Source organism: Rhinoraja longicauda, chromosome 5 (assembly GCF_053455715.1).
Source record: "Rhinoraja longicauda isolate Sanriku21f chromosome 5, sRhiLon1.1, whole genome shotgun sequence".
Taxonomy (NCBI): Eukaryota; Metazoa; Chordata; class Chondrichthyes; order Rajiformes; family Arhynchobatidae; genus Rhinoraja; species Rhinoraja longicauda.
The window spans coordinates 77,209,256-77,225,910 of record NC_135957.1 but is presented as its reverse complement, the minus strand read 5'-3'; the positions used below and the strand labels follow the sequence as shown (position 1 = coordinate 77,225,910).

The 16,655-nt window shown below is 41.2% G+C and overlaps 1 protein-coding gene across 2 annotated transcripts in view; it reads right to left on the bottom strand.

Annotated features, from left to right (window-relative positions):
• Positions 1–16,655, bottom strand: part of phip (PHIP subunit of CUL4-Ring ligase complex) — a 205,731-nt gene that overhangs the window by 188,588 nt on the left and 488 nt on the right. For both annotated transcript variants that reach the window (XM_078399830.1, XM_078399831.1), the window contains exons 4-6: positions 16,513–16,572; positions 3,169–3,319; positions 2,972–3,070 (exon numbers count right to left, since the gene is read on the bottom strand). In XM_078399830.1, coding sequence (XP_078255956.1) covers positions 2,972–3,070; positions 3,169–3,319; positions 16,513–16,572 — 310 coding nt within the window. The remainder of the gene's footprint in view (positions 1–2,971; positions 3,071–3,168; positions 3,320–16,512; positions 16,573–16,655) is intronic.

The window sequence follows — 16,655 nt, the reverse complement described above, 5'->3', positions numbered from 1 at the left end:
CAATAATCAAAGCAAAACGGCAGAATTGTGCAAAGATCTCCAGATTCAGGGACAGTTTCTTCCCAGCTGTTATCTGGCAATCATCCGACCACAACCAGAGAGCAGTGCTGAACTACTATCTACCGATTTGGTGACCCTCGAACTATCCTTGATCAGACCTTGTTGGCTTTACCTTGCACTAACATTATTCCCTTACCATGTATCTATACACTGTAAATGGCTCGATTGTAATCATGTATTGTCTTTCTGCTGATTGGACAGCACGCAACTAAAACAAAAGTTTCTCACTGTACCTCGGTACACGTGACAATAAACTAAACTTATAGATCGTAGCGCAATCTGAAGTGGTGCAAAAATCAACCAACGCACAATAACGGAATAACCAAATGAAGTAGAGTTAAGAGTAAGAATACTCTAGCAGCACCTCCAGGAAGGGGATATGAAAGAGGAGATTGATTCAGGAGTCTGATATTATTATCAATACCCCATCTTGTCACAGAACATATTCAACACAATTTTTCTGTTCACCACATCACAATTAACTTAATTAAAAGCATAAAGGCAACGGCCTTATGTTTTAAAGAACACTAAACAGGCATCATTCTAAAAATCATAACATAAAATGTCTTGACCATTTGCAGGAACTGAGTGCATTTCAGTGTGATTTTCTACTTTACAAGCACTTTCATACTATAAAAACGTGCTATTTATATTAAGAGACTTCCAATCCTCAATCCCTTTTGCTCTGTCACTTCTGTCAATTTATCAAAAGCACGCAGGCATCTCAAGGGCAGCAAATGCAAAGTTCTAACGTGCTCAATGCAATATGAACAATATTAACTCAATATTTAAACCGGGTAATGAACAACAGAGACTTCATATTCATCACAAAAAAATGTGGTGAAATTCCAGCTCACTCAGCAAGGATAATTGGTGAAATAAATAGGAACATTTCCAGAGAAGGGGAATCAGGAACCAGAGGACTTGGATTTAATGTGAGAGGTGCAAGATTTAATAGAAACTCATAAGAGGGTGAAAGGTGTAAGGAACAAGCTGCCAGAGGAGGTAGCTAAGGAATAAGGGGATGTACAACGAGATCTGGGTGTCCTCGTGCATCAGTCACTGAAAGGAAGCATGCACGTACAGCAGGCAGTGAAGAAAGCCAATGGAACGTTGGCCTTCATAACAAGAGGAGTTGAGTATAGGAGCAAATAGGTTCTTCTGCAGTTGTACAGGGCCCTAGTGAGACCGCACCTGGAGTACTGTGTGCAGTTTTGGTCTCCAAATTTGAGGAAGGAGATTCTTGCTATTGTGGGCGCGCAGCGTTGGTTTACTAGGTTAATTCCCGGAATGGCGGGACTGTCATATGTTGAAAGACTGGAGCGGCTAGCCTTGTATACACTTGAATTTAGAAGGATGAGAGGGGATCTTATCGAAACATATAAGATTATTAAGTGGTTGGACACGTTAGAGGCAGGAAACATGTTCCCAATGTAGGGGGAGTCCAGAACAAGGGGCCACAGTTTAAGAATAAGGGGTAGGCCATTTAGAACGGAGATGAGGAAAAACGTTTTCAGTCAGAGTTGTGAATCTGTGGAATTCTCTGCCTCAGAAGGCAGTGGAGGCCAATTCTCTGAATGTATTCAAGAGAGAGCTCTTAAGGATAGCGGAGTCAGGGGGTATGGGGAGAAGGCAGGAACGGGGTACTGATTGAGAATGATCAGCCATGATCACATTGGTGGTGCTGGCTCGAAGGGCCGAATGGCCTATGCCTGCACCTATTGTCTATAACAGCATTTACAAGAGACAATAGGTGCAGGAGGAGGCCATTCGGCCCTTCGAGCCAGCAACGCCATTCATGTGATTATGGCTGATCATCCTCAATCAGTACCCCGTTCCTGCCTTCTCCCCATACCCCCTGACTCCGCTATCCTTAAGAGCTCTATCTAACTCTCTCTTGAATGCATTCAGAGAATTGGCCTCCACTGCCTTCCGAGGCAGAGAATTCCACAGATTCACAACTCTCTGACTGAAAATGTTTTTCCTCATCTCATTTAAAAGTCATTTGGACAGGTAAATGAATAGGAACTGTTTAGAGAGATATGGGCCAAACACAGGCAAATGGCACTAGTGTAGATAGTGTAGATCAGTCTGAAGAAGGGTCTCGATTTGAAACATCACCCATTCCTTCTCTCCAGAGATGCTGCCTGACCCGTTGAGTTACTCTAGCATTTTGTGTCTACCTTCGATTTAAACCAGCATCTGCAGTTCTTTCCTACCCAGTGTAGATAAGCACCTTGGCAGGCATGGACGAGTTGGACTGGAGGGTCCGTTTCCATGCTGTTCGATTCTATGATATTCATATTTGCACATCAGCCGAGCTCTTCTAATAATACATAAGAAAATAACTGTAGATGCTGGTACAAATCGAAGGTATTTATTCACAAAATGCTGGAGTAACTCAGCAGGTCAGGCAGCATCTCAGGAGAGAAGGAATGGGTGACGTTTCGGGTCGAGACCCTTCTTCAGACTGAGGATGCATCTCATAATAATGCATCTCATTCCACAACCAGGTACATTCATGCGGTAAAATTTCATTTTTCAAGAACAACTGCGATGATGGAAAACTGTTCATTTTCTAAGAACTATTTCCATCCCTCACATTCATGACCAAGAAAACAAAAAGTAAAATGCACTGAATCGGAATCGCAAGGTATTCTTTCAGACACCAACAAAATGAAACTAAACCCAACAGAAACATACTGATAGAAACAAAAATGCTGGAGTAACTCAGCGGGACAGGCAGCATCTCTGGAGAAAAGAGATGGGTGACGTTTCGGGTCTCGACCCGAAACGTTACCCATTCCTTCTCTCCAGAGATACTGCCTATCCCGCTGAGTTACTCCAGCATTTTGTGTCTATCTTCAATTTAAACTGGCATCTGCAGATCTTTCCTACACCATAAGCTTACCGATATTTGGTGGGCTGCCGTAATTGGTTGGTGGCTCTGGGGGTCTTCCACGGTGTAAAGCAGCAAGTGCCGATCCTTTCCATACCACGTGTTTGCAACCTTCCGAAAAAAAAAATCCAGAATCACCCTGTGAACTTGCTTCGAAGAGAGGAAAGAAAAAATTGTGACACTGCTTTACTATAATAGTCGCCTCGTACTTTTGCTTGTTCGAAGCAGAGACTGCCTTCCAGCGCCCAGCAACGAATGGACACCCGGGACACTCTGTGGGGTTTCCTTCTCCAAGAGAGGTCCAAGTCGTTGACATATCTGAAGGAGGTGGTCTGGAGCTATGTGCCTGTGTGTTTTCACCTTATAAAAGAGAGAGAGTGTTTAGTTTAGTGTTATAGATACAGTGTGCAAAATCTTCGGTACACCGAGTCTGCACCGATCAGCGATCCCCGCACATTAACACTACGGTATCCTACACACACTAGGGGACAATTTAATTTTTTTTTAAACCAGGCCGATTAACCCACAATCCTGTACGTCTTTGGAACGTGGGAGGAAACCGAAGATCTCGAAGAAAACCCAAGCGGTCACGGAGAGAACGTACAAACTCCGTACAGACAGCACCCGTAGTCAGGATCGAACTCTGGTCTCGTGCGCTGTAAGCGCTGGAAGGCAGCAACTCTACCTCTGTGCCACCATCCAGAGAGATCAAAATCCCCCCAAAAAAAATCATAAAAAGCACAAGAAATAATTAAATCCCTGGGAACATAAACAATAGAAGATTGTTGATCAATCCGCATTTCCTCTGGCACTATATTACAGTTAAAAAGCCCGACAACACACTTTCGTTTTGTGGAACTGCTGAGTCATAGATACAAACATCACATGCATCATTATCTTCTCCCTCAGCTCAAGAAGTAAGCCAAGCAAAGATCTTTTCCTTGCTCGACAGACTGCACTCTAGCTTTGATTAAATAGAGCAGCAGCTGAGAGAAAGCTGCTTTCAGCATTACCATCAAACCTCTTTGTAACAAAAAAAAATTAATAAGATCAGAAGGTAGACACAAAGTGCTGGAGTAACTCAGCGGGGTCAGGCAGCATCTCTGGAGAAAAAGGATGGGCAACCTTGCGGGTTCTTCAGACTGAAAAAGGGTCCAGACCTTAAACATCACCTTTCTTTATTCTCCAAACATGCTGCCTGACCCACTGTTACTCCAGCACCTGATGTCTATCTTTAGTATAAACCATCATCTGCCGTTCCTTTCTATACATTAATAACTTCAGGGTATTCAAGTTTTATGGAACAATTCCCTAAAACATTTCTGACGATCCTAATATTAAATCTCAACTCCTTTGCTGGCCCTCCGGAATACTGAGCAATCAGAAAGGATGAAATACTTCATCCAAATGCCCAGATTTTTTATTCAGACTTCGACAACTTTGGTGTAAATTCCTATTTACATTTTGTGCATTTTACTTGTAGACCTCAGCCCACACTTGCTTCCCATTGTCAAGGATCAACTGCAGTGCTTTGTGCAGTTTTATCTACAGTGACAACATCAACAAAGTTTTCTTTCCAAAGCAGAAAGATTGATCTAATTCACCAATATTACAAATAAAGATGACCTGATAAACAGTCAACAGCCTCTACAAACTATTCGCATTGCTCCGTTTAACGGAATGGGGTTGATTTTCATGTTGGATGGAACCCAGCCAGTCGGCAGGTTTAAATCGACCTCTACAAAATCCAAACTGTGAGTCCCGACCCAGAGCGTCACCTATTCCATGTCCTCCAGAGATATTGCTTGACCTGCTCATCACCAACGGGGATGAAACAAAATACAGAGCGGAGGTACAGAACCTGGCGGACTGGTGCTCTGATAACAACCTGTCCCTAAATACCACCAAGACCAAGGAGCTAATCATCAACTTCCGTAGGTCACACAACGGGGAATACGCCCCGATCTTACGGGGACAGTGTGGAGAGAGTGTCCAGCTTCAAGTTTCTGGGCACTCACATTTCGGAGGACCTAACATGGTCCAATAACACTGCTGCGCTGGTCAAGAAGGCACAGCAATGACTGTTCTACCTAAGAACACTGAAAAAGTCTGGTCTACCCCAACAGCTGCTGACGACATTCTACCGCTGCACCATAGAGAGCATCCTAATGCATGGCATCCCTGTGTGGTACCTCAGCTGCACGGAGGCAGAGAGGAAAGCTCTTCAGTGGGTAGTCCATAGAGCACAGAGGACCATTGGAACACAGCTACCAGCCTTGGAGGGCATCTACAACACACGATGCCACTTCAGAAAAGCCACCAGCATCCACAAAGACTCTTCACACCCCTGCAACAGTCTGTTCGAACTTCTACCATCGAGCAGACGTTACAAGGCCTTCTACGCCCGCACCTCCAGACTTAGGAACAGCTTCATCCCCAGGGCCATAGCTGCTATGAACCGGTCCTGCTGAGCCGGATGGTCACATCGCACAGTGATCCGGCACAGATCTACTTGCACTTTATTCTGTTTTAAAACTGTTGTAATTTGTTTCATTGGGTTGTTTAAATTAATACTGACTAGCTAATTAATTTATTGCATCATATGGGAGGCGCATTCCCAATCTCGTTGTACCCCTGTACAATGACAAAAAGATATATTGTATTGTATTGTAAGTTACTCCAGCACTTTGCATTTTACTCTGAGATCTAACATATTTGATTATCTGGTCGTCCCTGTACCAACATAAACTAAACTAAACTAATAACATCTGCATAGGAAAAAAACTGCAGATGCTGGTTTAAATCGAAGGTAGACACAAGATGCTGGAGTAACTCAGCGGGTCAGGCAGCATCTCTGGAGAGAAGGAATAGGTGACGTTTCGGGTCGAGACCTTTCTTCACTCTGAAACAGGCCTACCGAGTCCACAACGACCAGTGATCACCCTGTACACTAGTGCTATCCCACACACTGGGGACAATTCACCGAGGCCAATTAATCTACAAACCTGTAGTATAAGAAAATAACTGCAGATGCTGGTACAAGTCGATTTATTCACAAAATGCTGGAGTAACTCAGCAGGTCAGGCAGCATCTCGGGAGAGAAGGAATGGGTGACGTTTCGGGTCGAGACCCTTCGTCACCCATTCCTTCTCTCCCGAGATGCTGCCTGACCTGCTGAGTTACTCCAGCATTTTGTAAATAAATTAATCTACAAACCTGCACGTTTTTGGAATGTGGGAGGAAACCAGAGCACCCAGAGAAAACCCACACGGTAACGGGGAACGCGTACAAACCCCGTACGGACAGCACCCACAGTCTGGATTGAACCCGGGTCTCTGACACTGACAGGCAGCTGTGCCACTGTGCTGCCCAACTACTTCTACCATAAAAAAATCCATAATTCTTTAAAACGAACAGTGAACCGTCCAGTTAGTAAATTGCTGTTAAATTACTTACTCAGTTGTTGTTATTGTCCTGGGCAATGCAAAATAAACAGAATTCCAAAGACTCTGAAACCATAGGGAAAAGATCCATCTTAAATGGACCACCTCCCACACCCCTCCACTATTTATAAACAGCGATCTCTTAGTTTTGGGTTTTCTCACAAGTGGAAACATGCTATTCATATGCATCCTGTTAAGATCCTTCAAGATCTCAGGAAGTGGCAATGATGGGGAAGAGATGTTTAAATGGACCACAGGGCCATGCAGCTTAAATTGTTTGTTAGGTGACAAAAACCACTGGTGGAGCATGTATTCTCCGACTGAACCAGGCAGTAGAGATGGGCATCTAATCATTACATTACAAGTAGGTTCCAACATTACAAAAGTCAGATCAAAACCGATGCTGTGCAAATCTGAAACAGGACAGTGCAATAATTCCATGCTACAACCTCAGAATTAGTCTTGCAGCCCAAGATGCTAGCCCCATTTGCCCACGTTTAACCCTTATCCCTCTGATACCTTTCTCCATGAACCTGTCCAACTTCTGGATGGTTACCACATTGTTTCTGCCCACGGTATTTGAACAGGTAAAACGTACTTCCCCACCACACCCTGCCACTCAACGGCTGTAGAAATCAACTGGCAACACTTTGGTCAGGACATCCCTGGATCCCATCCCAAAGGTACGATATCCTCTGCAGACTACAAGTCCAACAACTGACTAGAGTGCTCCAGGAACAGGGGAGGAAAATTAATTAACAAGTTACTTTGAGTCAGATGTAGACCAATATTCACAAAACGGATTTACATGGATAGGACACGTTGGGAGGGATATGGACCAAACGCAGGCAGGTGGGACAAGTGTAGCTGGGTCACGTTGGCCGGTGTGGGCAAGTTGGGCCGAAAGGCCTGTTTCCACGCTGTATGACTCTAACTATATCCCAACACAATCTAAGAGGTAGACAATTGTTTACTTTACAGGGATTGGGAGAGAGGGGGTGGGAAATAGTTTCACCTCAGCGTGAACTTTCGACACAAGATTCCCTACTCCTAAAAATATTTTTAAAGTAACCTGCTAATAGGGTTTCCCAAATTATCAATCATAGCAAATACTACTGAATCGTTAGGGAAAAAAAACATCAGTGAGGTGGGCTGTGGATTGATCTATATAGTGGTTTACAAAGTCAAGAGGAACATATATGGTGTGGATGGTTACAATCTTTCCCTGGGTGGAGGAAGCTAAAACGGGAGGGCATAGGTTTAAGATGAGAGGGGGGAAATGTAAAGGATACCCGAGGGGCAGGTTTTTCCACACAGGGGTTGGTGGATAAATGGAACGAGTTGTCAGAGGAAGTGGTTGAATCAAGTACAATTAGACCGTTTAAAAGTCATTTGGACAGGTTTATGAATCAGAAGGGTTCAGGGAAATGTGTGCCAAATACATGCAGATAGGACAATCTCAAGAAGGCATCTTGATTGGCATGAACAAGCTAGACCGAAGAGCCTGTTTCCAGGCTGTATTATTCCATTTGCACCCACTTAAACACTGACTTGCTTGAACTAACAAGAATGAGAAGATATATTTACACAGGAACAGAGACTGTTTAGCCTTTTAAAACTGTTACACCCTTCAATAAGATCACATCTATTCCAAGTTCGAGAAAAATAAACACCAAATACAAATCTTAATTTGAAGGCACATAGTACATTGTAATGAAAAAAAGAGGAAGTAAGCAATATACATTTTCCCCCATACTAAATGTTAATATAAAATGGAACATAAATTATCTGAAGTGTCTAATGAATCTTTACATTTAAGAAGGGACTCAATTGGATAAATGGCTTAACAGGACAAATATTAACAATTAGGTGTACTAGAGTAGATCATTCTTTAGACTTTAGAGATAGAGCGCAGAAACAGGCCCTTTGACCCACCAAGTCCACCCCGACTAGCGATCACCCCATATCCAACACACTGGGGACAATTTAACGAAAGCAAATTAACCTTCAAACTGCAACGTCTTTGCGTGGGAGTAAGCAGGAGCATAGAAACATAAAAAATAGGTGCAGGAGGAGGCCATTTTGCCCTTCGAGCCAGCACCGCCATTCATTGTGATCATAGCTGATCATCCACAATCAGTAACCCATGCCTGCCCTCTCCCCATATCCATTGATTCCGCTAGCCCCGAGAGCTCTATCTAACTCTCTTTTAAATTCATTCAGTGAATTGGCCTCTACTGCCTTCCGTGGCAGAGAATTCCATAAATTCACAACTCTCTGGGTGTAAATGTTTTTTCTCATCTCAGTTTTAAATGGCCTCCCCTTTTTTTTCTTAGATTGTGGCCCCCTGGTTCTGGACTCCCCCAACATTGGGAACATTTTTCCTGCATCTAACTTGTCCAGTCCTTTTATAATTTTATACATTTCTATAAGATCCCCTCTCATCCTTCTAAATTCCAGTGAATACAAGCCCAGCCTTTCCAATCTTTCCTCATATGACAGTCCCACCATCCCGGGGATTAACCTCGTGAACCTATGCCGCACTGCCTCAATAGCAAGGATGTTCTTCCTCAAATTAGGAGACCAAAACTGCACATAATACTCCAGATGTGGTCTCACCAGGGCTCTGTAAAACTGCAGAAGGACCTCTTTACTCCTATACTCAAATCCTCCTCATTATGAAGGCCAGCTTGCCATTAGCTTTCTTCATTGCATGCTGTACCTGCATGTTTACTTTCAGTGACTGGTGTACTAGGACACCCAGGTCTCGTTGCACTTCCCTTTTTCCTAATCTAACACCATTGAGATAATAATCTGCCTTCTTGTTCTTGCCACCAAAGTGGATAACCTCAGGGCGTGCAGCGTAGGTTTACTAGGTTAATTCCCGGAATGACGGGACTGTCGTATGTTGAAAGACTGGAGCGACTAGGCTTGTATACACTGGAATTTAGAAGGATGAGAGAAGATCTTATCGAAACTTATAAGATTATTAAGGGGTTGGACACGTTAGAGGCAGGAAACATGTTCCCAATGTTGGGGGAGTCCAGAACAAGGGGCCACAGTTTAAGAATAAGGGGTAGGCCATTTAGAACTGAGATGAGGAAAAACTTTTTCAGTCAGAGAGTTGTAAATCTGTGGAATGCTCTGCCTCAGAAGGCAGTGGAGGCCAATTCTCTGAATGCATTCAAGAGAGAGCTAGATAGAGCTCTTAAGGATAGCGGAGTCAGGCTCGAAGGGCCGAAGGGCCTCCTCCTGCACCTATTGTCTATTTCTCCACATTATACTGCATCTGCCATGTGTCTGCCCACTCACTCAACCTGTCCAAGTCACCCTGCAACCTCCTAGCATCCTCGTCGCAGTTCACAATGCCACCCAGCTTTGTGTCATCTGCAAATTTGCCAGTGTTACTTTTAATCCTATCATCTAAATCATTAATATATATTATAAATAGTTACAGCCCCAGCACCGAGCCTTGCGACACTCCACTTGCCACTGCCTGCCATTCTGACAGGAACCCGTTTATTCCTGCTCTTTGCTTCCTGTCTGCTAACCAAATCTCTACCCGCAATACCATGTGCTCTAATTGTGCCCACAAATCACCTGTGTGGGGCCTTATCAAAGCCTTTCTGAAAGTCCAGGTATACTACATCCACTGGCTCTCCTTCATCCATTTTACTTGTCACATCCTCAAAAAATTGCAGATTAGTCAAGCAGGATTTCCCCTTCATGAATCCATGTTGACTTGGACCAATCCTTTTACGGCTATCCAAATGCGCCGTTATTACTTCTTTACTAATTGACTCCAGCATCTTCCCCACCACCGATGTCAGGCTAACTAGTCTATAATTCCCCGTTTTCTCTCTCGCTCCTTTCTTGAAAAGTGGGATAACATTAGCTCCATCCAATCCACAGGAACTGATCCTGAATCTATAGAACATTGGAAAATGATCACCAATTGGTCCACGATTTCTAGAGCCACCTCCTTGAATACCCTGGGATGCAGACCATCAGGCCCTGGGGATTTATCAGCCTTCAGTCTACCCAATACTATTTCTTGGCTAATGCAAATTTCTTTCAGTTCCTCTGTCTCCCTAGATCCTCCGTCCTCTAGTACATCTGGGAGATTGTTTGTGTCTTCCTTAGTGAAGACAGAACCAAAGTACGTGTTCATCTCTTCTGCCATTTCCTTGCTCCCCATAATAATTTCACCTGTTTCTGCCTTCAAGGGACCTACATTTGCCTTTACTAATCTTTTTCTCTTAGCATATCTGAAGAAGCTTTTACAATCATTCTTTATATTCTTGGCTAGCTTACCTTCATACTTCATCTTTTCTCCCCGTATTTCCCTTTTTGTTACCTTCTGTTGTCCTTTGAAAGTTACCCAATCCTCTGGCTTCCTGTTACTCTTTGCTATGTTCTCCACCTTTTCTTTTAGTATTATTCCATCCCTTACTTCCCTTGTCAGTTGTCTCTTACTCCCCTTAGAATCTTTCTTCCTCTTTGGAATGAAATGACCCTGCATCTTCTGGATTATGCCCTGAAATTCCTGCCATTGCTGTTCCACCGTCATTCCTGCTAGGATCCTTTTCCATTCGACCTTGGCCAGCTCCTCACTCATGCCTTCATAGTCCCCTTTGTTCAACTGCAACACTGACACTTCTGATTTAACCTTCTCCCTCTAAAATTGCAGATTAAAACTTAACATATTTTGGTTACTGCCTCCTAGCGGTTCCTTTACCTTGAGTTCCCTTATTAAATCTGGTTCATTAGACAACACTAAAACCAGAATTGCCTTCTCTCTGGCACCTGGAGAAAACCATTCAGTCACGGAGAGAACATATAAAGTCCGTAGAGACAGCACCCATAGTCTGGTTTGCACCAGGTCTCTTGCACCGTAAGGCAGCAACTCTATCGCTGTGCCAACCCCTCAATGATTATAAAATTTATTTACCCAAATTTATCCCGTGCAGGTTACTCAACATATTCTAAGATATTGGTATTATTTTTAAAACACTTAACCTATGAAAAAATATTTTCGTGATGCAAATTTCATTCGTTATATTCTGTGCTTAGCCCAAAGCAAAATGATTCTGTAAATTTGCTGCATCAGCACATCTTAGGCATTTTCCTAAAAATATACTGCTAATGAAATATCAGCAATGGATCGCTTTCTAAGGAAAAAAAATGTGATAATATAATATTGGAATTTTGTTCCCCCAAAAATTTGGCTTAAAATTTTTTTAACGGTGCAATTTGTTTTTCAAGCAACACCGCGAAATTGCAAACATGCATCTCCAGCTAGCAACCTTATGACATTTAACCAGCACATGCTAGTTTATTCATTCTTGCAATAAACATTAGATCTCTACTGTGGAAAGAAAATGTTGTGCCCTTTACATACAAAACATACAGTGGTTCTATTTTTGGTGTCAATTAAACTGATTCTTAAACATCATCCAAATCCACAAAGTATTCTGAAAATGTTTGTCCCCTAAATTTCGCAAGAATTATGGGGCAGCATAGAGTTGCTGCCTCACAGCGCCAGAAATCCAGGTTCGGTCCTGATTACAGGTGCTGCCCGTGGGTTTCCTCCGGTTTCCTCGCACACTCCAAAGATGTACAGGTTTGAAGGTGAATTTGACTCCTGTATATAGTCCCTAGTGTGTGTTGGATAGTGTTAGTGTGTGGAGATCGCTGGTCGGCGCGGACTCAGTGGGCCGAAGGACCTGTTTCTGTGCTGTATCGCTGAACTAAACTAAAAATTATGTGCATAGGAAGACAGATCTCCAAAACATCGAGGAGCATCTGGAGCTGTCGACACTCAAGACATACTGGAGGTCAGTTATCAGGCACAAAAATAACTGAAAACACATTTGTATCGGCAATCAAAAGCAAGTGAAATTTGTTTGCTACAATGAGACACATTGTTGATTAGCAGCACTTTGGAGCAAAGAGAGACTTCAGTAAAAAAGAAAATTAGGACTGTTGCCCCCATCATAATTTAAATTTGAAGAATGCACAAACATCAGCCGCATAAGAGATGGAGCTCGGGCAACAGTGCTCCACAAAATATGATAGTGGCGTTTAAGAGACTTTTAGATAAGCACATGGACGTGCCAGGAATAGAGGGATATGGATCGTGTACAAGCAGATGAGTTCAGTTTAAGTTGCCATCATGTTTGGCACAAACGTTGTGGGCTGAAGGGCCAACTCCTGTGCTCTACTGCTTAACGTTCTAAGAATTAGAACGATGCGGCACAGTGGTGCAGTGGTCGAGTTGATGCCTTACGGCGCTTGCAGCACCGGAGACCCGGGTTCGATCTGACTATGGGTGTTGTCTGTATGGAACTTGTACGTTCTCCCTGTGACCTGCGTGTGTTTTCTCTGAGATTTTCGGTTTCCTCCCACACTCCAAAGATGGACAGGTATGTTGGTTAATTGGCTTGGTATAAGTGTAGATCGTCCCTAGTGTGTATCGGACAGTGTTAATGTGCGGGGATTGCTGGTCGGTGCGGACTAAGTGGGCCAAAGGGCCTCTTTCTGTGCTGTATCTCTAAACTAAACTAAATTAATAGGGAACACCATTTAAGTGCATTATCACCCATTTATTTGTAAAACACAGACTCTGGCACAGCATCTATGAAAACCCAGGGCCCTTGGATTAGTCTCATCTTTGAAGGACATTCACAACTGAACACCCAGCCAGGATGACAGAAGGAAATTTTGCTGGTCTTGTTTGTTCCGCAATGTTAAAAGTTTGAGTTACGAGAAACAAAACATAGAAAAGTAAGCAATTCGGCCCTTCGAGAAAGAGTTGGGCAAGCTTTTTTTTTTAAATCCTTAGTGGGAGATCTCGGTGAGGTGATTGTGTGAATGTGACTGTGCAAGTTTACAGTCCAGGAATGGTAAATCCAACATTTAAAATTAAATTGAAGGATCAAACTTCAAACAGGTTCAAACTGGTAAAAAAGGCAAACATAGGATCCGATTTCTTCTGTGAGTCTTGAGTGAAAACTCTAATGTCACTTCAGAAATTGATGAAAAAATGGCTAGAGGGAAACCATTTCTCTCAAATTTCAAAGGTTCTATTAACTGGCACATCCATGATAATATCTGTATACTGAACAATTTGGTCATCCAAATAATGAAATGATGTACAAACAGAGCCAAATTAGGAAACATTTTTTTGAATAAAAGATTGCAAAATGTTCTACTTCAGTTCATTACATGGAAATGTACAGCACAGAAACAGGCCATTCGACCCATATTCTCCATGCTGAACATGAACATAGCTAATCTCTGCCTGTGTGTTACCCACATCCATCTAATCCCTGCATATCCAGGTGCCTATCTAACAGCTTCTTAAACACCAAAATTGTGCCTGCCACTGCCACTTATTAAAAATAGGAAAAATGTTAAGAGTGAAATTATTCTAAAGTAAGCAAAGATATAATTTCGATCATCTTTAGGTTGCCAGGCTATTAGATGTTTTTAAAACTAAATTGTCCATTTACGCCATTTGCTTTACTCCTTCCTAAACCTTTAGATTATGCTATGGAAATATTTGGACCTTTCTGAACAGGCGAAGAAAGATTCCACTTCAAGAAACTTTGGGAAATTTTTAACATTGTTGTCAAATAGAACAGCTTTATTAGGAACTCTTAAAGATTTCAAAAAAGCCAATACAATAATTAGCCATGTGTAGAAGTAACATTTCATAAATTATCCTGCATCTAAAGCAACAAAATTAGCAAATTACAAGAAAACATGCATATTAAAATTAGTTTAATGCACATTAAAAACCTCAAGCACCATAATTAGCAGCTGTCAAAATTAGCTTTTTTGTCCAACCTCTTTGATTATATAATTCTAAAACGCCATTCAATTTTATCATGTTCCGGCGTTAATTAAAAATTTTGCCGCACATTTGTAAAATTATCCAAAGGAAATTGGTGCAAAAATTAGGGTAAGCATCAGAATTTGAAGATAACTACATCGGATAAACCAAAAAACTCATAACATCTAGCTTCCTGACAATTGCCTTATATCAACTATTAATAAAGGATTAATATTTCACTGGAATAAACAGACTGAAATTGAAGTTCCTGTTGAAACTGTAATCAACTTGTAAGGTGAATAGATTTCATCTTATTAAATATATGCATCTAAAAGCATTATTTTCCCAAATTATGGCAAACATAAACAGTAAAAAATAAATTATCATCCTTTTTGGCATAAATTTGAGCAATATTCTCATTATAATTATGTGGTATGAAAATAGTGCAGCAGTGCTAAAAAAAAGAAAGAATTCATAAATCATCACTAATACAATCAAATTGCTTCACTTAGCTCCCTCTGAATGTAGATAAAATCAGAAACATGTTGGTTATAACTCTGATTGGTAATGGCACTGACACACACTAGTATATATGAATCACAAATTTTGTTTTTTTGCTTACACAATCATATTGTTTGGCGAAACTCTTTGTATCTTCCCTATTCAAAACAATTTTGCTGTTTGCAAAGCAAATTTTATCAAGGGGAAAAATAAATTATTGTAGGTTTACTAAAAAACCCTTTTGTTGAGAAAACCAACAGGAATAAATAGATATTGAGTAACTAATCTGCTCCAGTAGCATAGCTACAAAAACCTTATTAACCTAAGTATAAATACTGTACATCTTTTCAAAGTACATGTTTGTTTATTCCAAAATCTGACTTGTAATATCTCATGTACAAATTAGTGAACATCTTAACAAATAACTGTGCTCAAGTTTGTAAATATTCCCACCTGTGGTTATTTTTCAAATAATCTTTCCACAATTGATCATGGTGTAAATGTTGAAATTCAATGCTTCAGAATTAGATTTGTTTTTAGAAAATGCAAAATATATCCATCACTGAACCAGCAATGTTGCAAAAATTGAAATAACCTCAATGCCTGGCAATAAAAAAACATTTATATGCTTCAAGTAAAACAAAACTCAATTGCTCTTGAAACTTGGCATGAAAATGCACTGACTTTTTATATCAAAATAGTTCAACGTTTTGTGGTCAGATTTCCATTTTTATATACTATATATATATACACAATAATTCTTGCCCCCTCTTCAATTCCATCCACCCGCCCACTCCCATTAGTCAAGCTGTACAATTTTATACAAAATGAGGACCCATTTAAACTTTGTTTATCTTTTCAACATGGTCCGATCTGCAAAGTTCAGCTTTTTCTCTAATATTTTGTGGTGAGGTGTTTCAAAGAGCTTTTGGTTACAAATTACATTTTATTTAAAATAACCTATTTATATTCATCTTGAATATAGCCAAATCCACTGCAAATATTTTAAGTCAGCTTCTCTGTAGTAATAACTGGTCTTTGATTGTTATATAGAATGCACAAAATTATCCGATCTATTTCTCATCTAACGTTAGCTCACACAACACAATGTGACTGATCTTAATCGTGGTCTGTTTCTTTATTTTCCAAAATAAATACATTATTCCAGTTTGTCTTTTAAAAAAAAAAATGTTTTAACTGCATGCCCCTGCAATTATTATTTTTTAAATAAGCACCACTTTCCTCTCTCTCTCTCCCTCTCCTTCTTCTTCTTTCCGCCTTTAATAAATTCATTAAAGGTTTAAGAGATATAAAATAGCTTACCCATTCGTTTCTGCAGAATCTAATGCTGTTTTGATTTGGTTTTTTTGTGCAAATCTATAAATGAACTAGAGAAGCTCTCAGGCCAATCAGCGGTGCCAAGCTGCATTAGTACTGAGAGAAAGAGAGTGAGTCAGTGCGCCTTCTTCTCAGTGCTGCCCTCTCACCACCGTGAGCGCTGGTGTCACTCAAACAGCCCCGCTCCTGCACAATAATCATGACGTATCTTTATTTCCACTATACTTAAAACTAAATATTTTTTTTCTGGTAATTATAACTCTAACCCAAAATCTCACACTAGATTCCAATCCACCACTCACTTTCTACAGACCAGGCTTTTTCCTTGCTAAACCTTTGTTTTGGAGGGTCTAATCGGGTTTTCCTGGTAAAATTTTTGCGGGAGATTCAATTTTTCCTCTCTGAAAGTTTTCTCAGTGATATGAATCTCTCACCAAATTTTCGTAGGTCCTGGGATGTTCCTTGCCCTTCCAGTCTATTCTTCTCGGCAGCAGCTGGAAAAAAACACCCTGGTTACAATCACCAAAATTCCCCCAAAATCCACGCCAAGCGTCTTTTTGTTAAAATATTAAAAGAC